The sequence below is a fragment of the Phacochoerus africanus genome, chromosome 2 (genome assembly GCF_016906955.1).
Source record: "Phacochoerus africanus isolate WHEZ1 chromosome 2, ROS_Pafr_v1, whole genome shotgun sequence".
NCBI lineage: Eukaryota > Metazoa > Chordata > Mammalia > Artiodactyla > Suidae > Phacochoerus > Phacochoerus africanus.
This window is the reverse complement of record NC_062545.1, coordinates 142735591-142760166: the sequence shown is the minus strand read 5'-3', so window position 1 is coordinate 142760166 and position 24576 is coordinate 142735591. Positions and strand designations below refer to the sequence as shown.

Below are 24576 nucleotides of genomic sequence, written 5' to 3'. Positions count from 1 at the left end.
TCTCATGTAACTAATCATCTAAACTAAATAAGAATTAAACATTGAAACAACTGTAAATTTTTTTTCTGAGAAAATAAAGAGGAGTGAAAAGTAAGTTATGGTGTTTGGGTGTTACGGAACAGGTAATCCTTCTATTGGAAACAACTAGGAAAAAGTGGACAAAATTTAAATACATTTCCTTCAAGGCACTGGAGGGATAACAAGCCAGTAAAAATCTGGGCCACAGTTTAGAACAAACTCAGAAGAACTTCGTGCTTCAGGTAGCTGAAGTTTTTAGAACAGAAAGATGAGAAACTAAGTAGAACATGTGACAGACTCATGGAACAAAGGGAGCAAAAGCTGGAGACAGACACTATCAAGCAGGGATTCCCAAGAGCTTGGGATTCCAAAGAGTCCAAGATGTAAAGGTAAATCAGAAAGATTCAAGTGTGCACAAGCATTGACTCTGAACTCTGAATTACCCAAATCCCAGATAGTAAATGAAGCTTGTCTTGGATTGCTAATGTCTCTAGCTGCTTGACAGAAGAAAGCCTAAATCCTCTCTGAAGAAAGAAAACACCATTATAGATTTTGACTTATATTAACAATTTTCCATGTATAATAGTATCAGATTAGACACAGATGAAGAAAGAATTGTTGAAATGTGAGATAAATCAGAAGACAATTTCCAGAGTAAAGCATGAAGACAAAAATAAAAAAATCCAGAAAGCAAGGTTAGATATATAGAAGATATATGGACAAGATTCAGTGTTGGAACCCTGGAAGAAGAAAAGGAGAGAGAAAATGGAGAAAAAGCAATGATGGCTGACAGTGCTCTAAAACTGCTGACTTCAAGACAAAGATTCAAGAAGATACACAAAGTCCAAGAAGAATAATTAGAAAACTATACCTTGGTACATCATAAATGCCAATGAAACAAAAAAAAAGGAGAAAAAATATAAAAGCATCTATAAGGGGAGAAAGAACAGATTAATTTGAAAGTGGCACCAATTAGACCAACAATAATCTTCTCAGTAGAAACAATGGACACCACAGAAAATGAGTATCTTCAAATGGAAAAAGAAAAATGCCAACCTAGCTTTCTGTAACCAGCAAATACACCCTGTAAGAAAAATTATGATATAAGGTCATATACAGATTTTTTAAAGCCTTAGAAGCAATCTGACCGGGATACTCACACTAAAGAAAGTATTTTTAGTCTTCTTTAGGCAGAAGGAAATATTCACAGATAGACTTGGAGGTAAAGGAAAGAATGATTAACAAAGAAATAAGGATATTTATAATTATATCTAAGTGATACTTTCCCGCATTTAATAATAATAATATGGTATAGGGCCAAATATATATATATATATATGTGTGTGTGTGTGTGTGTGTGTGTGTGTGTGTATGCATATATATAATTATAATGCATACTGGCAAAAGAATACATTAAGTCAGAATTAGGAAATATGGAATCCAAGTGTACAAAGACCCCTGCAGTGCTTGGTAAGATGTAAAAATAACACCTCAAATAAATTAATAGAAGTAATAAATACTTCAGTAGAGTTGTTCAATACTAAATCATTGTATTCTTATATGTCAGCAAGAAATAAGTTAAGGAAATTTTACCATCTATAATAAATCAAAAAATATCAAACATAGAAAGGTTTAACAAAGATGTGCAAGATTTCTACACAAAAAACCTCTAAAATGCTATTGAGACAAATTAAAGACCAAAAAAATGAAGCAATAAAATACTGAAAGACTTGTAACAATGCCACTTCCACTAAATAAACTAATGCATTCCTAATAAAAAGCCAAATCATTTTAAAATGAAAATTAATGATCTGATTACAAAAGTTACATGGAAATGTAAAGGGTCAAAAATAATAAAGTCAATAGAATATAAAAAGAAAGAGAAAGAAGGATCTGCTCTACTTTGAGCTACAGTGATTAAGGTGAGGTCAGTGTACAAAGATGGATGAATAAATCCATGGCACAGAACGGAAAGTCCAAAACCAGATTCATGCACAAACAATTTAAGACAAAGATGTTGCCGCAGAGCAATGGTGCTGTGGAAAATAACGAAAATTTCACACCATTCACAAGAAATCAGTTCCAGGTAGACTGTAGCTCTCAATGTAAAAAAATGCATTTTTGTAAAACATTATAATCTGTTCAAACTTGCATCCAGAATTTATAAGTAACTCCAATACATAATTGACAGAAATTTCACAAAAAAGAGTTGCACAGGTAATTCACAAGAGAGGATCTCCAAACAGCTATTAGGGAAAGGTGCTCATCCTCATTAATATTCAGAGAAATGTAAGTTAAAACCACAAGACATCACCCAACACCCAACAGGTGACTTCCATGTGAAATATTATCAAGGATGTCATGGGGTAAAAAGAACCACACGAGCATGACTGCTGTGGATCTAGAGGGTAAAAACTACTCTAGAAAACAGGTTGGCATAATTGCGAAGCTTGAACATTCACTACTACACTCTAAGTATATGCCCTACATTCATGTGAGTATATATACACCAAAAAACAAGTACAAGGATGTTCACAGTGGTATTACTTGTAAACCTCCACTTGCAGTAGAGTGAATGATGAGTAAATTGTTATGTATTCACACAGTAGTATTGCAAGGGAAAGAAATAAACCATATGATACAGATGGATTTCACAAACAATGTTTAGTTGAAGAAGGGGAGTTACAAAATAACTTAAACTCTATTATCTCATTCAATAAGGTTCAAAAACACAAATTTAATTCTACTATAACAAGAGCATGGTTTCCTTTGGGAAGGAGAGATATAAGGAACTTAGGATCATAGTGCAGATCTTGGAGTGCCCACAATATTCTTCTTTTTGACTTGATGGCAGTTACACAATTGTTGATTTTCTGATAATTCACTTAGCTCTATATTGTTACTTTAAATTTTTTTCTGTATGTGCACATACAGACAAGTTATAAAAATTATCATCAAAGCCATAAAAATCTATATATAGAAGTCTTTGTATTAAAAAATAAGCATGAGAAAAATTCTAATCCTTCCTAAGAGTGCCTTGCATAATTAATTACATTCTATGTTTGACAATCTACTTAAAATTCTCCCATTTTTTTTAATGAATTGTGATCTGTTTACTTTAAGGTTACTCAACTTGATATTTTGGGCACATCCTAAATACCTAGCAACATATATATATTTCTTATATTTAGCTAAACAGAAATTAGATAAAACAGTGAGAGTCCTTCCTTTATGGAGATTCTGCTTAAGTCACTGGCTTAATTGCAGTACTCATAAAAATGATATAATATTTGCTTTGTTAAGTATTTTTGAAAGACATTTTCAGACCCTAAGTTTTAAATAATGATGCCTTGCTTATCTAGAACAGGTTTCAAAGTTAAGTTCAGTACAAATTTCCTACACCTTTCCCAAAGCTTATACAGCAGGGCAATATCTTTTCAGCTTTCAATCAAAATAGTTTCAAAGAATCTATAGTTGCACTTATTTAAAAAACACGTTTTCAGTATTTTCTGAAATATGCCTGTTTTCAGGTTTGGCTTAATCCTACAGTCTGTCGATGCCAAAAAATAATCTGAGTATTCACTTCGTAAACTCTTTCAATAAAAAATCATTCTGAGTCAAAAAGGAATATTGGTAATAGATTCAGGACTTTCCAAGAAATTCAATGGCTTTTAACAGTGACTGTTACACAATGGGTCTAATGAAAATTTGGGGTTTGGGTATTTTGTGGGACCCCTGAGCACATGGTTATGAACAAAGAAATTAATTCAAAGGAAGTTAAATGAATGCCATATATACATGTGAGTGAGAGCAATGCTATCTGACAACTGACAGAGGAATGATACATCCCGTGTGTGAATTCAAAACTTTCCAAATGAAATAGATAACTGGTAGGAAGGCCAATCAGAGGCATTGGTGTTTCAACTGTCCATTCAACTGGATATGGAGAGAAAAGCAGTGGACATTGCCTTTCCCTCTCTGATCCAGAGTCCAACCCCTCTCCTGGTTCATGCCAGCCTTTGAATGATCCCCTTCATCTACAAGATCCTCAAAGAGGCAGAATGAGGGAGCAGTGGGTGAGACACAGAATTTAACCTGTGTGACCCTGAGAAGGAGTATCTCCAGAAATCTCCAGAGCTTTGGTTTCCTAATCCCTTGGAGAGAATTCTCTTTCAGGCTAGAGAGTCCTTCCACCCAGTTTACTGACTGAAATCTTATTAATTCAGAACACTTATGGAAAGGAAAATACATGAATATAGTATTTAATTTTGAAATAGTGTTTTTAAACAAAGTGGCTTAGAATATTTCTACCTAAATAAATGAATTGTTTTATTTTATTTTTTTAGCTGCACCCAAGGCAGATGGAAGTTTCCAGGCCAGGGAACAAATCTTAGCTGCAGCTGTGACCTACACCACAGTTGCACTGATGCCAGATCCTTAACCTACTGCATCACAGGGAAAACTCCAAATTAATTTTAAAGTGCAGGACTTTTCCAGGATGGGAGGTTTATAACTGACTGATGTGGAGCCAGTGGTAACACCCTGCAAATGCCAAAACTTGATGAGCACTGAAAGAAGACGTGACATCGTGTTCTGATGACTCTTGGCAGAGTTTAAATATTCACCCCAAGTCTGCAGTGAATATATTTTCTCCAGATGTGTGTAGGATATGTTCTACCACACACATACTTACAAGAAAGACAGAAATTGTACCAAAAAAAAAAAAAGTGTCCTGAGTACTTTTGGGCAAGAGGATCCAAGAAAGCTGTTCTAGGGGACTGCAGCTTCCCACAGAAGCACTGCACCCTCCTAATCGGGCATTCTGATGAGGCTGCATGAAAATGCAAACAAAAGTCCTCCAGGCAGCATCTTCTAGACAAAAGCACTCCTGCCCTGAGAGAAGACAAGCCCCGAGTTGTGAGCAGACCTTTGCTCATATCACTTGGAGAGCAGAACAGTTTGAATTCTAGTTTTCAAAGCAATGACTCCTTTTCTTCAACATAGCACGGGGCAGTTTTCTTAGTTGTGAAAACTATTCCTTAATGATCAGCCCATGTGCCTTCTGGCCTCACCACCCACCCATGGTGTGGTGCCTCTGAGTGTAGACAGAGCCTGCAGGCACCGTTGCAAGATATCCTGCAACCCAGAAATGCTGGCACCGTATGAGGCTGGAACTTCAAACTTCAGGCTCCTGTCTCGATCAGTGTATCACTTGGCTCTAGAAACTGAGGTAGAGAGGAGGGAAGCTGGTCCAGGGAGGGCTGCCACATTCCTGGGGTGTGACAGGCATCCCAAGGGGAGGGGCAGGGACAGGGGCAGCCAAGACCATGACCAAAACAGGTTCTTACCATGGGAGGTGCATCCTTGAGGACTCAAGAGGTGCCTGGTTGTCCAGCGGCAGTCACTGCAGCACTACAGAAATGCAGAGCTGCCTCCTAATGTGGCCAGGCAGGCATGCCTGGGCAAAGCAGGGGCAAAAGCCCTCCCACAGGAAGCAACATCTTGATGAAGCTAAAGAATGAGTTGAAGGTGTCCAGGTGAAAGAAGGCAGGTGGCTGAGGGTCAGGGGCATGCAAACTAGAAGCAATAGGTGGACAATGCAGGCCCATGGGCTTTGTAAATGTCCAGCCAGGACAGGACTTATTCCTACCCCTTCATCACGGTTTATGCTACATCAACAGGAGGAAGCTGAGATGAGAGATCCCAGCTCTGCCCTTACTGAGCATTACAACCGAGAATTTGCAGTCTTTATCATACCTTACAGTTTATGAAGCACTGTTGCTCATTATCTCAGCTACAGCACAGCATTCAGTAAGAACACCAGAAAGCACTGCCTGTTGTGAGAGATGCGGCTGGAATGTAATAAAACCTCAGCAAGACCAGACAGGAGAGAAGATACCTCCTCAGTCTTTGGACAGTTGAAACAAAGATGACAATGAAACCAGGCCAGGGCAGTCTAACAGATGATATCAGGAGCAGATGACTGTGTCTGAAGAGGCATCACCAACAGCAGGTGTATGAGGTCCTAGCCCAGGGCTGAACACCAGACCAGAAGAGGGAGAAGATCTCTTACTTTTGAGAGAACAGCACCTGCTCCCTCAGGTATTCCTCCCTTCCCTTTTTTCCTGCCTCCAAGGCCTCTGATCTGCTAAGAATGAATCTGTTGTTACCAAACAAGGGTTATTCAGTTTCACTCTCTGTCTTTTACTTTCTTGATACCCAGCACAGAGAACATCTCCTGGTCAGGAGCTGCTTCCCACCCATCTAAGTTTTTCCATCCCCTTGAGATAGAGAGACAAGGGGTACAGAAGGTGATAAAACATTGATGATGGTCCATTTTTGGATGACCCAGCACTGTGAGTCAGCAGCAGAGTGTTTCCCAATGACAGCATCTTGGCCCAGGCAGCCAGTGTCCCTCCAGGGGGCATGAGTGGATGCAGGACTCACCTGTGGCAAAGACAACATTTCTGGAGACCAGACGATGCTCCACAATGGAGAACTGTGGAAGCTCAATCCTTTCCACTCCAGTAACAGCCTTGTCACCACCACGCCAGTAAAATTCAATGTCGTCCGTGGTGTAGCCATCTGCCGTGAGAGAGAAGCATGGTCACGGCAGAAAGGAAGCAGCTTTTTGTCTAAATCAACCATTACTCATAAAATGGAGGTAACAGCTTGCCCCTATTTGAAACAGATGTATTTGACATGCTTACCTATAAGAAGTGTCATCAAAGAACTAACTTTAGGACATTCTTGTGTTAACCTCTGCTGTTGATGTGGACTAGGCTGGGGTTGAAAAGCAGAGAAAGTGGGGAGACAGAGCGCTCTGACCAGAGTTCTGCTGCAAAACCTAGTTGTAGGGCTGGCCTGGACTTTATGTAAAAATGAATTAAAAATATATCTATAGTGGAGATCCCTCATGGCTCAGCATGTTAAGGATCCGGCATTGTCACTGTTGTGGCTAGAGTGGCTGCTGTGGCAAGGGTTCAATCCCTGGCCCAGAAATTTCTGCACGCCTCAGGTGTGGTAAAAAAAAACCCACATATCTATAGCACTGAATAAAATGGTTGTAAAAAAAAAATATCTCAAGTATGAAGAATCCTAGAAAGGCAACTCTCTAAAAAGCTAAAAAGTTAAAAACTGAGGGTGAATTTGATCAATCAACATTTGATAACATCAGGCACTTTTGGATGGTTTCATGAGGTGTTTCTGGCCATGAGCTTTGCCATCCTTGGAAATGTCTTTTGCCGGGACACTCTTAGTCCATAGAGATTCCACAGTGGTCCCAGCAGAAAGAACAGTGGTCATTTGCCACATGATAGCTCCCAAGCTGGCTCTCAGCATGGTCTCATGCTCACTCAGTAATCAATCAATGCTTCTTGAGAATGACTAGATATAGCATCTGATGTTATTTGTATCACCCAGGAGTCTTTTAAAGAATCAGGTCAACTTTAAGTGGTAAAGCAGAAAAATAACCTGACTACAATGGACTGTTTGATTTGAACATACATTATGACTAAAGGCAGACACTAAATATTTGACATAAGACAAACAGACCAAAGCTGTGGTTATGAGTGCCCACCACAGTTTCTGCCCTCTCCCTGGTCGCATCTGCCCTCTTCCCTTCCTGGATCACATGGTCGCACCTTCTGTCTCCACCCACCCCTTCTTACTTCCCTCACTCCATTCTCACCCAATGGCCACGGCGACCATTAATAATCTTAACATGCATCTTACTGAGCCACTTTTCTGCTTAAAAACCCTCAAATGTTGGAGTTCCCTTCATGGCTCAGCAGAAACTAATCCAATTAGCATCCATGAGGATGTGGGTTTGATCTCTGGACCCACTTAGTGGGTTAAGTGTCCAGGGTTACCGTGAGCTGTGGTATAGGTCACAGACATACCTCAGATCCTGCGTTGCTCTGGCTGTGGTGTAGGTCGGCAGCTGTAGATTCCATTCAATCCCTAGCCTGGGAACTTCCATATGTGGCGGGTACAGCCCTAAAAAGCAAAAACAAAACAAAACAAAACAAAAAAAAGGCAAAACAAAACAAAAACCCTCAAATGTTTTCCCAATGCAAAGCAAGTCCAAAGTCCCTACAAAGACTCCAAGAACCCAGAGGACTGGCCCTATGCCCATTGTTAAGTACATCCAACCCCTCCATCTTCCACCCAGCCCAGCCTTCTGGCTGTGGCTCAGACCAGCCTGCTGTGCCTAGGGCTCAGATGAGGGGACATTCATATCTTCAAGTGGTTCATTCTTCCATATGTTTGCATCTTGACTTTAATGCAACCTTTTGCACACATGTGTTCAAGTCACCAGCACACTAGGAGAATCCCTCTTCCATTCAAATGCCTGAATCATGAATTCTGTGAGGGGGCAGGACCTCACACTGCAGCAGCCTGAAGGAATCTCTTTGACAGCCAATCTTCCTGCCCATTCTCTGCTCCGACTCAAATATCACAGTAACAGAATCTACATACTCCAAGTCCACTCACTCTGTGATCATAGCTGGAATAGGAGCTGCTTCCTCATTTAGGTACCAAATTTGCCATCCTGAAACATTCATCAACTCATTGGCGCTCTGCTCTCTGGCCATACAGAATCTATTTAACTTCCTAATGCAGCTCTTCAGCTACTGGGAAACCATCATCTTTGCCCTGAGTCCTCTGTCCTTTATGCTGAATGTCCTCAGATGTTTCCCCCGGACATCACTCGATGTGATCTCAGGTCCCTCATCGTCTGAAAGCACAGCTCTCAGAAAACATGGCAGTGATGTCTTATGGAAACAAGGGGCAGAGTGAGGCCAGCATCATCCAGGGGTCTAAACACAGGCCTGTGCTCAGCGAGGCTTCCCAGAATTTGACTCACCAAGGCCTTCGCTTCTCACTTTAAATGCATTAAATGTACTGCAAAGTCAGTTGTGCGTATCCAGAAAAAAAAAAAATCAGTAGAAATACAGGCAAGCCTAAATCCAATGGAGATTAATGATAAATGAATCTACAGCTGGCTACATCCAGATATGCTGGGGGATGTGGTCTAGGAAGCAGGTAGGACGTGTGGCTACAGTTCTCACCCCTCACTGAGATGTACCACTCAACCTTGAATGATCAATACAGCATCTGAGTACTATTCCAATTGAATAAAATTGCCAGGATGCAGAAATAGCTTGCTGGTAAAGCTGAGCTCCTGATGGGAAATGAATTTTACTCCAACTGCATGGGGTCCCAGAAGCACAGCCACTGGTGCGTGACAAAGCCCTTCGTGAGAAACCACCTCAGTGTTCACTCCCTTCTCACTGAAAGGACTGAGATGGGAAGCATCTATTTTCTTTTATTTTTTATTTTTATTAAAAAAATTTTTTGGCTGTGCCCAATGGCATACAAAAGTTCCTGGGATAAAACCTGAGCCACAGCAATGACAATGCCAGATCCTTAACCTGCTAAGCCATCAGAGAACTCAGTCTGTCTTCTTTTATTTCAGCACAGCAAAGAGACTCTCTTAGTCAGATTAGAGTGGAGAACTCTTTAATACGGAGACTCTGTCTCTCTCTGTTTCTGCCTCTCTCTGTCTCTGCCTCTCTCCATCTCTCTCTTTGACTCTCTGTCTCTCTCTCTCTGTCTCTGCCGCTCTCTGGCTCTGTCTCTCTATCTGCCTCTCCTATCACTCTGTCTCTCTCTGGCTCTGCCCCTCTCCATCTTTCTGTCTCTATCTCTCTCTCTTTCTCTCTCACCCTCTGTCATGGAAGTGAAATTTGTGGAGTGGAGGATTAAACCTCTTATCTTGAAGATAGTTAAAAACTACAATGAGAAAATTACACATGCCTTGTCAAATAATGATAAGAAAGCCTAAAACACAAAGTGTATGAACGAGAAATACAGATACACACAGCTTTCAATCTCCAGAGTGCAGTTCTGCTCGTCCAAGGGGTATCTTCTCAGGTCCATCATGCATGCTGCAGTCGTGGTGATTCTGAAACACACAGAGAGAGGGCACATATTACAGGTGAAATGAGAAAAAGAGCAGAAAAACTGCCTTGAGATAAACACTGAGTAACCCTCAGGTAGGACCCCTTCCCAAAGCACATCTGATTAAACATATTTCATGATAAAGTTTCCATCATACTATAGGCCAGCTTTCTCCAAAAAAACAACACAACAACTTCAAATCCTATAAAATTATTCATAGAATCTTGCTGGCCTCTTAAGGTCAGAGAAGGGGGCTCCTTAGGAAGCTCTTATCTTCAGATTTTATTCTGCTTCCTTGTCTAGTGATTCTCTATCCTTTCTAGCACAGAGAAAACTTAGCTGCAGTAACAGCATTGATTAGATTAAAAGTGAATCCTTTGACTTTCAATATGAAGCATTCAAGTAGCTACTAATCCACAGGCTACACTTTGGAGCTCTGAGCCAAGTTTCTACTTGATCCTATTCTGGGACTGCTGTCTGTTGGGCTAATGCTCCAGGGCTTTTCACCACAAGATCATCTATCTTCTCAAAGAGAATATTTGGCTTCTACTTTATCGATTATGAACCAAAATTGAATGGGTTAGCTTCCCTTGGGGTCAGCTGCAGCCATGAAAAGAATTTATATCATGGCCCAAGGACAGTTAAGCCTCTACCGCATCGTATACTGAGATAAACCACTTCCAGAAACGTCAAGTTCATTTCCTACTCTGCCTAAAGCCTCATTTTAAGGGAAACCAATATTCCCAAAGCCTCTGATGAAAATGCAATGATTAGGCCATCACGTTTAACACCTGCTTTTCCTAAATTCTACTCCTTCTGCATAGTCACAGTCACAGCTATCCAGACTGGCGTTGTAAACAAGGGGGTCTTCCTGGACCTGATCCCCCCCAGCCCCCGCTATATTCTCCATCTGTCTCTTGGCTATAGGAAAACTTTAGCCTCCTAAGCCTTCCCAAAGAGTAAATTTAATTAGAGAAATGAGAAAATGCAGAAAGAAAGGAAAACAGTCAAGCAAGGCAAAATAATAGTAGTTTAGCCATTCAACAAAGTCAAGAACCTTTAGTTTCTCCTCAAGGGCTGGAGATATTATCCTGAGCCCTGAGCTATGTTCTGTGAGCTGTTCTGCAGATACTGAAACCCCTACCAGGTAAAAGAAGTTAACTGAAGGCTGCCTACCAGCACACAGACCCCAGACTGGTTGGAACTATCACCAATTGATGATGTTGACTCCCAATGCCCTCACCACCAACCAATCAGAAAAATGTCCAGGAACTGATCAAACACCCCACAACCCCCTTCCTCACCCTGTCTTTACATACTTTTCCCTGACAGCCTTCTAAGAGTTTGGGGCCTTTTAAGCACCAGCTACCTGGACTCCTTGCTTGGCGCCTGCAATAAACGCTGTGCTTTCCTTCCCCACAACCTGATGTCATTAGATTGGCTTTAATGCATGAGGGCAAGTAGACCCAAGTTTGGTTCAGTAACAGGGTGAGTCACTGATTCACGGACAGCCAACTATCAGCTGCTCAAGAATCTACAATGTGTCCTGAGTTGAAAGGGAGAATGGAGCTCAAGGGTTTCTCTTCTCAAATGAATTCATGATGAGAATGGAGCTAAACTTGCACGTTCATGAATGAGAGGCTTGTGATGCCATTTTCAAACTGGAAAGTGAGGCAGGATAAAGCATATCAGAGGTGGAGAAAATGCAGAGAGTCAATGGTTGAGGAGATATCAGTACCAAGGCTGGGCCACAGCACACACCTTGCAAGATAAGTGCCATACATCACAGGGAGAAGCATCTCAGAACTAGTGTGGAAGCTGTGCAAATGGTAGACCAGACTGTGCTCATTCATTAGTGGATCATAAAAATGAAGAAGTAGGAATTCCCATCGTGGCACAATGGACACGAATCCGACTAGTATCCATGAGGATGCAGGTTTGATCCCTGGCCTCGCTCAGTAGGTCAGGGATCTGGTATTGCCATGACCTATGGTGTAGGTTGAAGACATGGCTCAGATCCTGCATTGATTTGGCTGTGGTGTAGGCTGGCAGCTGTAGCTCTGATTCGGCCCCTACCCTGGGAAACTCCATATGCCATGGGTACAGCCCTAAAAAACAAACAAACAAACAAAGAATGAAGAAGTAAGAATGTCTCCTCCTGAGATTCAGAGATTTACCTTGAACTCGCAACAACAATTTAGGCTCCACCTTTCACAAAGGCTTCAGCTTTCTCTGGAGAGTCTTCCTTGTGAATATTTACAACAAACCTACCACCTTTAGGCAATAGGAGCATATTCCCTAACAGCAGATCTTAACCAAAACACCTGGCAAACATCAGGCATGTGCCAACTATGTTGGGCTCATTCCATTTAACCTAAATGCAGGTGATAATGAAATAGGAGTAAAGCACTGGGTGCAGCAGCAAGTTGAGGAAAGTTCTACTTTTCAGTGGCTCAGAAGAACAGTGGGGGAAAATGACAACCTATTTGGCAATCACAGGTCAATGCCAAATAGCACATGAGTGCCATGCAGACATATAAGATCCACACCAGTGGTGAAAGTGTGTCCTTCCCAAAAGCCATAACACTTCAAATGTTCATTCCAAGGTAGATTACATTCTGGCCAAAGTCAACAAACACATGGCTCTTTGGTATGTTTTTCTACAGTATCTGACTTCCTAGCCAACCAATGAGCCAACCTCACACTTTGAAATTCTGGCATGTTTCATGGCAGCTTGTCAACCTGACATCCATACAAGAGGCCCATATCACAAAATTAGCATGAAGTTCTACTAAAATTATAAATTTTGTGAAGAGGAGAAAAAGAGCTCTACCAGAAATGTTCAAGTTTTTATATTTTCCTACAAATTTTAGTACCTATTCACTTGAAGAGATTCAATAATTGAGATTACTTTTTGTTTGTTTGGTTGGTTTTTTTTGGCCATGCCCATGGCATGCAGGAGTTCCTGGGTCAGGGATCGAACCTGAGCCATAACAGTGACAACACCAGGTTTATAACCCACTACCCCACCAAAGAACTCCAAAATATATTCAACTTTTAAAAGCTTACCCAGGGAATAAGGTTCTCATTTTCAAAGAAGAGCAAATATGGTAGAGAGATAGGTTTATATATATATATACACACACTTCAATAGGTCATAAACATATATCTCATATGTATGACAAGTTGGAAATGTAATATGTAAAGGGAGAAAATAAATATTGTAAAGCTACACTTACTGTAACAGTAGTGATATTTCACCCACTGTGAAACAGGGTCAAGGTTAGCAGGTAGTCCTGCTATTGCAAGTGATACATCCCTAAACATAACAGTTGAAAGTATGAAGATTCAAGGCATAAATTGTGGCTTATAAGGGGAGCATTATCCTCACAAGTTTAAAATCCTATTTGGAGACACCTGACCTCTTTGGACACCACCTGGAAACCACTCCAGGAAAGAACAGCCATGAGCACATCAAAGGGCTCTTTCTTTGTCTCAATTATATCAAACTTTTGAGATGTGCTTTGGTATCAGCACTTCCTTCCTTCCTTCATTTATTTATTTTCATTTATTTATTTTAATTTTATGCCTGCACCAGCAGCATATAGAAGTTCCCAGGCGGGGGAATGAATCTGAGCCACAGCTGTGGCAATGCTGGATCCTTTAACCCATTGCACTGGGGCCAGGGATCAAACTGGTACTTACGCAGCAACCTGAGCTACTGAAGTCAGAGTCTTAACCCACTGTGCCACAACATGAACTCCTGCATTTTTTATTTTTTTAATTTCTTGGCCACACCCATGGAATGTGGAAGTTCCCAGGCCAGGGACTGACCCTGCACCGTAGCAATGACCAGAGCCACAGTGGTGACACCGCTAGATTCTTAACCCGCTGAGCCACCAAGGAACTCCAGCACTTCCATTTTTAAATTCCCACCAATTAAAAAAGAATAAGGGCAGATGCAAATGCTTTGTATCATTGCACAAACACAGATTTCTCCACAGACTCCTGGAAAGGCCAGAGTGGAAACATCGCCCGTGGCTAGTCAAGACACATTTACCACCATGTACACTTGCCTGAAATGTCTGCTTATCACCTGAGGTACAAGTAAGTGCTCCTGCCCTTGCTGGGAAGGGGGGTCTTTGAGTGGAAACTAGGACCCACACTTAGTGAATCATAGGACAACGCATACAACCTCTTCCCCACTTGTATGAATATTTTAGATTCATGTTAATACCAAGGAGAACAAAGGTTAAAATGTCCTTGACTAGTTCTCTCAGAACCTTCCAGGACTGAAGCATCTCAGCCCCAGCTGTCTCTCTTCTCACTACCTCTGCTTCCATGTCATTTCACTTAGAACCATCAATAGTTGGAGTGTCTTCTATTTGCTGAATTGCAGGTACCTTGTGTGTCCTCAGGTGAGCCTGGAGCAGGGCTGGGACCCTTGTCCACAGCCATCAGAGCCTAGAAAGGCATGACATGCTCATGGCAAGTGGCCCCTAAATACTCAAGGAACAAAAATAACTTTGAAGAGATGGGAACCAGGCAGAACAAAAGTTTGGAACTCAAGCCAAATTTGGGAAGAAAGAGAGGTAGTGTGATCTGATCCTTCTGGGTTTTAATCCCCCACATCTAAGAGCCAGAGGGGCACCTGCCCTCTCACAAGCACTCCCAGCGGGAGCTCTGGCCTTGCATGTTTACTGACCCTCTGAGAGCTGCCCTAGGCTCACTGGCCAAGATGCTTGGATGACAATCCATGTGCTGAGAGCCTGGTCGTCTCTGTGCATCCTTCTGCTGCAGAATAAATCCTTGGCAGGCCGATGTTGCAACATCCATGGCCATGAGATCATAGAGTCCTAGTCCTTTGATCACCTCCTATGGGACTTCTGCCTTGCACTAGGCATGCCCAGATGTCTGAGAAGTCTGAGCAATGGCTTTCATCTATGCCTGTGGGACAGCAGGCCCTCCCCATCCCACCCCTACATCCCCACCCCCGAGGAACTGCTTTATAGGTAACCACTTAGCTCTCTGCCACTGATCCCTGGTAACTATTACTCAACTGCATGCCTGGCTTCATTCCAGGTGCACCGGGCAGCAGAGGCCTCTATCATTTTTTCCAAGAAGAGAAATTCCGATGCTAGGATTAAGGACCTAATCAAATGATTCAGACCGACTGAGCATCCTTCTAAAGCAAGTGCTTAGGATGCAAGGCGGAGAAGGCATAGAACATAAGCCAACATTTAAGGTGCCCCAATTTGTACTTTATTTTACAAAAATGTAAGAAGACACATTCGCAGAAATGTCGAAAGGCCTTTGCCATGCAGACTCATTGAGGATGCTGCTGGGAAAATCGCTGTAATAAGTTAACTGTGTTGGCAGCCCCACTCCCTCACCCTTCCCAGTACCCACTCTCTCTGCCACGTCATTTTGCAACTCTTCTCACTTAAGAGGAGCCATCCGTCCCTCATGGACATGGGTCCATTCTGTGCCTTGCTTTGTCTGACCAGAACATGTGGACTGACAGTGTGTTGGTCCCAAGCTTAGCCCCCCAGAGGCATTCTGTGTTTCTGGTCTCCTTTAGCTTCTACCTTTGCTGTGAGAAAAACACGCTCGGATAAGTGTGCTGGTCCTAGGAGGAGGAGGATGGACAAAGAGGGCAGAGACCATCCATCCCTGGGCCTGCAGGTGAACCAGCCAGAATCAGCAAAGATGCTCATTAATCACCCAGCTACATAAGCAATGCATGCTTATTATCACCTGACATTGAGGCTTCCTAGCTATTTGTTATTCAGCCACGTGGTGGCAACATAACAGATACAACAGTCAACACAAGTAACTACACATAAAGAAAAACACAAATTATCTTGCAAATAAATAGAATAACAACCTAGTACTTCTCAGGAGTGCCCTAAGACAGCGAAGCCCTGAATCAACAGCATTTTCCTACAATGGGCCCATTTACTCCTGGATTTCAGCATAAATCCACTTTCACTGTAGGGACATCAATCTTAGTGAAATGAATAGTCATGTCGGGCAAATGAGACAGACAGGCCACCTCCTGATTTTTTAAACCATATGGTGATAAAGCAATGCAAAGGCCCAAAGAAAGAGCAGCAATGATGAAAACCAAAACAAAAAGAAAAGTATGTGCCAGACCCCCGAGCTCCTGCCAGGAACAGAACTGTCCAGGTGGGTGACTGAGAGAGTTTCAAGGAAAACCCCATAGGTTCAACTCAAGAGGAAAGGAGGAAACATACTGAAAGAATCAAAAAAGTACTCTTAGTCTTTCTGATCACCTGGATCTAATGATAGCACTTGGGTGGCTGGGGGTGAGGGGGAGGGCTTTCCATCTAGAAAGGTAGCCACTGGCCACATGTGCCTATTTGCATTTAAGTTTTAAATTAATTAAAATTAGATAAAATTAACAAGTAGCTGCAGTGGTGCAGGGGGTTACAGACACAGTGTTGCTGCAGCTGGGGCGTAGTTCCCAGGTGTGGCTCAAATTCGACCCCTAGCCAGGACTCTGCCATATGCCGTGAGTGTGGCCAAAAGAAAGAGAGGGATAAAATTAAAAATTCAGTTTCTCTGCTGCACTAGCCACATTTTAAGTGCTCAGTAGCCCCTACATCAGGGGACTACTGCATTAGACAGTACAGATTACAGATCATCTTTGTCACTGTGCTAAGTTCCACTGGAATGGGTGAGAAACAGTGTTGAGCTGGACAGGAGGAAAGAACTGGTCCTGTCTGTTAACGTGGCCTCCCAGCTCCTCCCCGCTCCCCTCCTTCTCTCTCCCTCCTCCTCCTCGTCTCCCTCCCCTCCCTCTCTTCTATCCCCTCTCCCTCTCTTCCTCTCTTTCATTCACCCCTCTCCTACTGCAGCTTTAGAGAACACACTCGCTAGTTGAAAGTGGTTGCAGGACACAGTCCAATGCACACAGTCCTTCGCCTCAAAGAAAAGCCACTGCAGCTAGAGGCAGATATCCACAGGGTATGGGAGCAAGTATGCCAGAGAGGAAGAGTCATTCAGGACTATTCAAATACCATACACTGCATCCATCCCACTTTACAGCCACCTGGGTTAACCAGCAGTCAGAGGGGAGACCTACCCTAAAAAAAAAAAAACAGCGATTAGGCAAAATAAATGGAGCACATTAACTTGATCCTTGTATTTATGTCCTAGGGGCTAAGGTTTCCAACCAAGAAGTGAGGCAGAAGAGGGCCAAGGTCACCCTATCCTATCCAAAGTCTTTCTAGAAAATCACTTCGTCTCCATGAATCCACCCACCTAAGGATAAACAGTAGGAATAAAACAAAGTGCTCCAGGGAAGAGTATGCCAGCATACAAAGTGAGAGTTGAAAAATTCAGATGTATGTCTGGACGTCAAAAGGCATGAGTTCTCTTGAAAACAAGGACAAGGAGATATGAGGAAAGAACTGCCTGAGATGAAGGCATAGACAGATGATATAAAACTGAGAAAAGATGCAAGGGATCCCAGCACAGGTGCGGAACTCAGATTTGTACCAAATGCAGAGTTGGTACCATTCACACAGCTAAAAACCACTTAAGTGCATGAATGACTTCCTGCACTTTGAAAGGGACATAAATCTCAGAGGAATCTTGTTAAAATGTAGATTCTGGGGAAGTTCCCTTGTGGCACAGTAGGTTAATGATCTCCCATTGTCTCAGCTGTGGCACAGGCAACTGTGGCTCAGGTTTGATCCCCGGCCCAGGAACTTTCACATGCTGCAAGTAGCCCAAATCAAAACCAAAAATAAAAACAAAATCAAATGAAAAATGCAGATTCTGAGCAGAAGGTCTGGGGTAGGTTTGTAGTTCTGAATTTTCCAGGTGATGTTGTTGCTGCTAGCCTGGGGACTATCTTCAGAGTGGGAGGGAGAGGGTCCACTTATAAAAGCTTCCTAAGTGTGGAGGAAGAAGACAGATGAAGCTTTGAAAACACAGCAAAGATGATCGGTAGAGGACAAAAAATCGGTATGAAACTAAGCTTTATTAAACGGAGCAAAAGCCGAGTATTCAGGTCAACAAAAGAGAATTAAATATGAGACAATAAAGAAGAATTTTTTTTTTTTTTGGTCTTTTTGCCATTTCTTGGGCTGCTCCTGCGGCATATGGAGGTTCCCAGGCTAGGATTGAATTGGAGCTGTAGCCACCGGCCTACGCCAGAGCCACAACAATGCCAGATCTGAGCCGCCTCTGCGACCTCAGACCACAGCTCACGGCAAAGCCAGATCCTTAACCCACTGGCAAGGCCAGGGATAGAACCCGCAACCTCATGGTTCGTAGTCAGATTCGTTAACCACTGAGCAACAACAGGAACTCCAAAAAAAATTTTTTAGAGTAAAATAGGCATATAGGCATAACATGAAATTGAGTTTTTTTTCACTATTTTACAAGTGTATATGTCAGTGGCATTAACTCCATTCACAATGCTGTGCAACCATCACCTCTATCCATATACAGAACTTATCATTCCAAACAAAAACACTATTTTCATTAAACAAAAACTCCCCATTCTCCCCCCCCCCCCCAGGGCCTGGTAACCTGGTAACTTCTATTCTTACTGATACTAGGTATTTCACTGAAGTGCAATCACACCATAGTTGTTCTTTTGTGTCTAGTTTAGATCACTTAATGTTTCCAAAGTGCATCCACCGTGTGTAGCATGTTATCAGATTTTCATACCATTTTGAAGGCTGAATAATATTCCATTTCATTTATATATGTACATATATATATTTTATATATATGTACACATATATAATATATATATATACACACATAGATGCATAAATGTATACATTTGGTTATCCTTTCATGTGTTAATGGGTATTTCTATCTTTTTGGTATTCGTGTGCTACTATGAACATTAGTGTGCAAGTATTGAATTCACTGCTTTTTTTGGGGGTATATACTTAAAGGCTCTATTCACCTTTGCTGGAAATCTTTATATCTTGATACAACTTCAAGTTACTGTCCAGCGTCCTTTCATTTCAATCTGAAAGACCCCCTTTAGCCTTTCTTGTGGGGCAGGTCTAGTTGCAATAAAGTCCCTCAGCTTTTTGAAAAACTCCTTGCTTGGCCTTTCCACCCCTTTTTTTTTCTTTTTTATTAGGTATAGTTGATTTACAATATTGTGATAGTTTCAGGTGTACCTTCCGCTTTTGTTTATCTGGGAACCTCTGAATTGTTCCTATTATTATAATTGAAATATTGCCGTTGCACAATAACTTACAAGTGTACAACATAGTAATTCATAATTTTTAAAGGTTATAGTCAATTTATAGTTATTATAAAATATGGGTTCTATTCCCCATGCAATTCAATATATCCTTGTAGCTTATTTTATTCCTAATAATTTGTACCTCTTACTCCTCTTCCCCTATCTTGGCCCTCCCCACTTCCACCTCCCCACAGGTAACCACTAGTTTGTCTGCTATATCTGCTCCTCATTTTCAAAAGAATTCTCTTTTGATAGGTTCTGTCTTCCATCAAATATTTAATCCTCCCACTGCCTTCTGGCCTCCAAGGTGTCATATAAAACAGGCTGATAACCTTTTGTGAGGCTCCCTTCTATGTGACAAGCTATTTCATCTGTGATGGGTAAGAGTCTCTCTGTGTCTGTGGCTCTTCACAGTTTGATTATACGCCTTAATGTGAGCCTCTGGTTTTTTCCCACTTGGAGTTCACTGAGCTTCTTGGATTTGTGGGTTCATATTTTTCATTAATTTGGGGGAGTTTGGGCCAATATTTCTTCAAATAATCTCTCTGCCTCTCTCTCACCCCATCTCATCTCTTGGGACTCTCATAATATGTATTTTGGTGCTCTCGATGGTTTTTCATGAGTCCCTAAGACTCAGTTTACTTTGTTTCAATCTTCATTTTTCTGTTCCTCAGACTCAATAATTTTAATTGTCCTATCTTCAAATTTGCGGATTCTTCTGTCTGTTCGTAGCTGCTGTGAACCACTCTAGTGAATTTTCCACTTCAGTTATTGTATTTTCCAGCTTCAGAATTTGTGTTGTTCCCCCTTTTCTAATTTCTATCTTTATTTCATTTTGTTCATTTTAATCACATATCATCCCCCAAATTCCTTGAGTTCTTTGTCCATGTTTTCCTTTAGCTCTTTGAGCGTAGCTAAGACAGACAATTTAAAGTCTTCATCTAGTTAAGTCCAATGTCTGGCCTTATTCAATAACAGTTTCTGTTGATTAATTTTGATCTTTTGAATAGGTCTTGTTTTCCCATTTCTTTGTATGTCTGGTGATTTCGTTTTTCTTGAAAATTGAGTATTTTATTATTATAATGTTGTTTAGATCTGGAAATCAGATTTTTTTCCTTTCCCATGGTTTGCTGTCTTTTTTGGGGAAGGCTTTAGCAGCCCATTTGTTTTGAGATACATCTAAACTTAAAAAAGACTATTCCTTATCAGGTTAATCAACAAGGTCTCAGTTCAGCTAATGTTTTCACAGAGATTTCTCTGAATGCTTGGAGCTAAAAACAATGTGTCCCACCCACCAAAAGGAAAAGAAAACAATGAAACAAGAAGCGAGAGTAGCCACCTCCCCCAGTCTTCTAGTGGCACAAATTGTTTCACCACTCAGCTAGGCTGGCTCTGAAGCATGGGATCAGACAAGGTAAAAACTCAAGGTCTGCCCAGAAGTTTTCTGAGCATCTGTCTTGCCTGGGCATATGCTTAGCTTTCTATATTCTTCTGTGTACCTGGCTGCTTTGTGAATTATCTAATTTTCCAAAGAGTCTCGCCCTAGCCTCCCCTTTCGGCCCCTGACAGTCTATTTTCTATTTCTACCCAGAATTTCTTGCCCTAGATATCTATGGGTTTGTAGACATGTTGAAGCCTTTAGGAGTATAACCTGCTTCTTTTCCTGTCCATTTTCTGAGTCATGCAATATAGAGCTGAGCACCTTGCTTTAGTCTCTTAGGTATTTTTCAGTCTAGAACATATGTATACCATAATAAGCAAATCAAGTCCACTCTGCTCACCCCACTGCCCAAGGGAACATTGGTGACTCGGCTGCCACTTGCTCAAGATCCAAACTGCCCCTGCACTAGGGAGGGGCTGGGGAAATGGCAGGTGAAAATGCCTCCAAACTTCCTACTGTTTTGCATATATCTTCTACTTTATTTGTCACTTGGTTGTTTGCTATAAACCTTGGACTATTTTCCAGAGCTCCTACAAAGTTAGTTCAGACAGCTTCTGCTTGTTTTTTTGTTTTGTTTTGTTTTGTTTTTGATGTTTTTGTGGAGAAGTAAGTGCTTGGAGTTTCTTGGTCTGCCATCATTTTGCTGACATCACTCCTCAGTGAAAGGATAAAAGCGAGGAGGATGTTTATAAAGATAAAGAAGAAATTAATTTCAAAAATTAATCACAAAATTATGATATAAAATCCAAGGCTAACTCTCAATAAATCTATAAAACAAGTATTTCCTGACACCAACGAACAGAACTATAAATGAAGGGAACGTAAAAATATATTCTAGAAGGCAATGCATACGTGCATGCTAATGAATTAGAACATGGAGATAAAGGGATTTTTTTCCTTGAAAATGTGAATTTTCAAGATTTCCTTCTTATATCAATCTTGAAAATGATTGAAATTTCTTAAGAGTATTGCCCACCATGATTAAATAGGATTTATCTCAGAAATTCAAAGATAAATCATGGTAGGAAATTACTACATCACAGTTAAAGGTTAAGAAAGGAAAACAGGAGTTCCTACAATGGTGCAGTAGGCTAAGAATCCAAGGGCAGGAGCTCAGGTCACCATGGAGACATGGATTCCATCTCTAGCCCAGCACCACAGTGGGTTAAGGATCTTGCATTTCCAGAGCTGCAGTGTAGGTCACAGCTGCAGCTCAAATTTAATCCCTGGCCTGGGAACTTTCATATGCTGTGGGTACAGCCATAAAGAGGGAAGCAACCATATAAAGAGAGACTGAATTCATAAAATCTATTTCTATTTCTGATATATATTAAATGCAATCTAGGGTCAGTAATCTGATTTATAATTAGTTGCTGATATAAACTTCATAACATGGTCATATCTGTTATTCAACTCATGACAGTTCCCAGAAATTGAGAGTATATATGTATGTATGTACTTAATGGAATTAAAAAAACAACTACATTAAACTGAAAATGCAAATCATCTTTCATGGTAGGGGGCTCAGGAAGCACTCCTATTATAATTAAAAACTTGGAGATATTACTCCTATTGTTTTTCATTTCCTGGAAGTAGAAATCAATGCAATAAAACAGAAAACTGAAATAAGAATGAAACCAATACAAATGAAAATAAAAAATCATCATCAAGGCTAGGTATAACATTAGACGAATGCACAAAGACAGCCCCAAACAAACAGATCGATAGTTTCCCCATATATCAATGAAAGCTAGGAAGATAATTAAAATGATCTCATTCCTAACAGAACCACATTTATAAAAAACAGGAATAATTTTATCAAGAAATGAGTGGTTGTCTATGGAGAAACAGACAAAACTTTTGCTAAAAGCCATGAGCGAAGGCATGTGTGCACACAGACGTACCATGGTTATGTAGGCTGAATGTGGTATACCATTTGCTCTTCTCAAAGTCATACTGATGAGCATAATTCCAACCAACATCTCCAATCATATTTTTAGGAATTTATTTTAAAAAAATCATTCTTAAGATCCTGTGGAAGAATAAACTGGTGAATACTGGAATAAACAAACCCTTTGAGGAGAAAGACACTGGACAGCTACCTCACATCATACACCAAGATGAATCCTGATGGATTAAGAATCTAAATAGAAAATATGGAGTTCTCTTGTGGTACACTGGGTTAAGAATCTGGCATTGTCACTACAGCGTTTTGGGTCACTGCTGTGGCATGGGTTCAATCTCTGGCTCAGGAACTTCCATACACTCTGGGTGCAGCCAAAAAGCAAAAAAGAATCTAAATAGAAAACATGAGAATAAAGCACTACAGGAAGAAGAAGTGGAATTTAAACCAAATCCTCATACTATACTTTTTCCTTGTTTTCCACCCAACATTATTCTGGATTTGGGGAATGTAACAATAAACAAGAGGTTCTTTTCTCAGAGAATTTATATTCTCATGGTGGCCACCCACAATCATGGATGGAAACAGAGCTGACAAATAAGATACGCAATAAAATGACAAGATCATGGCAGATCTGGATAAGTGGGTCCAGATGGTGTGACAGCAAGGGAACAGGTGATCAAAGAAGGACTGAGTGAACTGTCTTCAATTGTATAATCATACCATGGTGCTAAAAATATAAATATCTGGAAACAATGTATTACATCCAGCATAAAGCCTGGGCAAAGGCCCTAAAACAGGGATGTCCTTGATTATTTCTGAAGAGCAGAAGGAAGGTTCGCATAACTGGAAGCAGGATGAGAGAGGCGAGCAGTAGTGAAAGAAAATGGGTTGGAATCGCAGAAACCACATCCTCTAGAAGAGAGAGGATGCCAGGGGAAGGTGACCCTTGAAGTGCTCAGGGACCCACTTTCCATGCTGAGAGGAGAGGCGAGGAGTGAGCAGCAGGTATGTGGGGTGGTCTCTTTATAACTGGGAAGATGAAGAAGTTTCTGTGTTTTCAATGAAAGGATCAGTAGTATCAAATGAAGGTGAGGAAGGATGTCAGAGTGAAGGTGAGAAACAGTCCTTAAAAGCAGAGGAAGCATGAATGTGGCTGGGGGGAAGAGAGGATTTCATGAGCCTGAAGTTCAAGTGAGACAGCAGATTTTCTCCAGCCTTAGGGGATGAAGTACATAGACAGATTATTTACAGTAGCCTGAAAAATGATGATGTCCCATGCAGGCATCACAACCCCAAAGCTAATATGTAATATATCACTGATGGGTATAAAAATTGTCATAATCCCTTTTGGGGGGCAACTTATCAATACTTTTTTACTTCTATAAAAGCACTTGGGAGGAAGTGACAAAACAAGAGTTTGGGAATTAAACACACCTCCACTCAGATCATGTGGGCCTTATTAATTCTGCAAGCTTTTATCTTTTCTGGGGAAAAGGATGTTTGGCCAGAACTACCCTATAAAGTACTGTTTTGAGGAGTTCCCATTGTGGCTCGGTGGTATCGAACCCAGCTAGTATCTATAGGGATGCAGGTTCAATCCCTGGCACTGCTCAGTGGGTTAAGGATCCAACGTCGTGGCGAGCTGCGGTGTTGTCACAGATGAAGCTTGGATCTGGCGTTGCTGTGGCGCAGGCTGGCAGATGCAGTTCCAATTCGACCCCTAGCCTGGGAACTTCCATATGCCACCAGTGCAGCCATAAAAAAAAAGTTTTGAAATAAAATAAAAAATTAACAGTTTTGGGGAAATAATGTCAGCCAAACCAATTAGATGATTTAACTTGAATTTTGTGAAGTAAGTTCTAGGTTGATTTCAACACTACATTCAATCTTTTAAGAACAGGAATGGCAATTTTAACAATTTAGCAATTTTCAACAGCAAGTGGGAACTTTACAAGATATTTTCCAGCAAATGTTGCTGTCAGCTTCTCAGGCACAACATGG

General features: G+C 41.2%; 1 protein-coding gene across 3 annotated transcripts in view; it reads right to left on the bottom strand.

Annotated features, from left to right (window-relative positions):
- Nucleotides 1–24576, bottom strand: part of GABRB3 (gamma-aminobutyric acid type A receptor subunit beta3) — a 228811-nt gene that overhangs the window by 24972 nt on the left and 179263 nt on the right. For all 3 annotated transcript variants that reach the window (XM_047769463.1, XM_047769462.1, XM_047769464.1), the window contains 2 exons: nucleotides 9906–9988; nucleotides 6466–6603 (listed from right to left, as the gene is read on the bottom strand). In XM_047769463.1, coding sequence (XP_047625419.1) covers nucleotides 6466–6603; nucleotides 9906–9988 — 221 coding nt within the window. The remainder of the gene's footprint in view (nucleotides 1–6465; nucleotides 6604–9905; nucleotides 9989–24576) is intronic.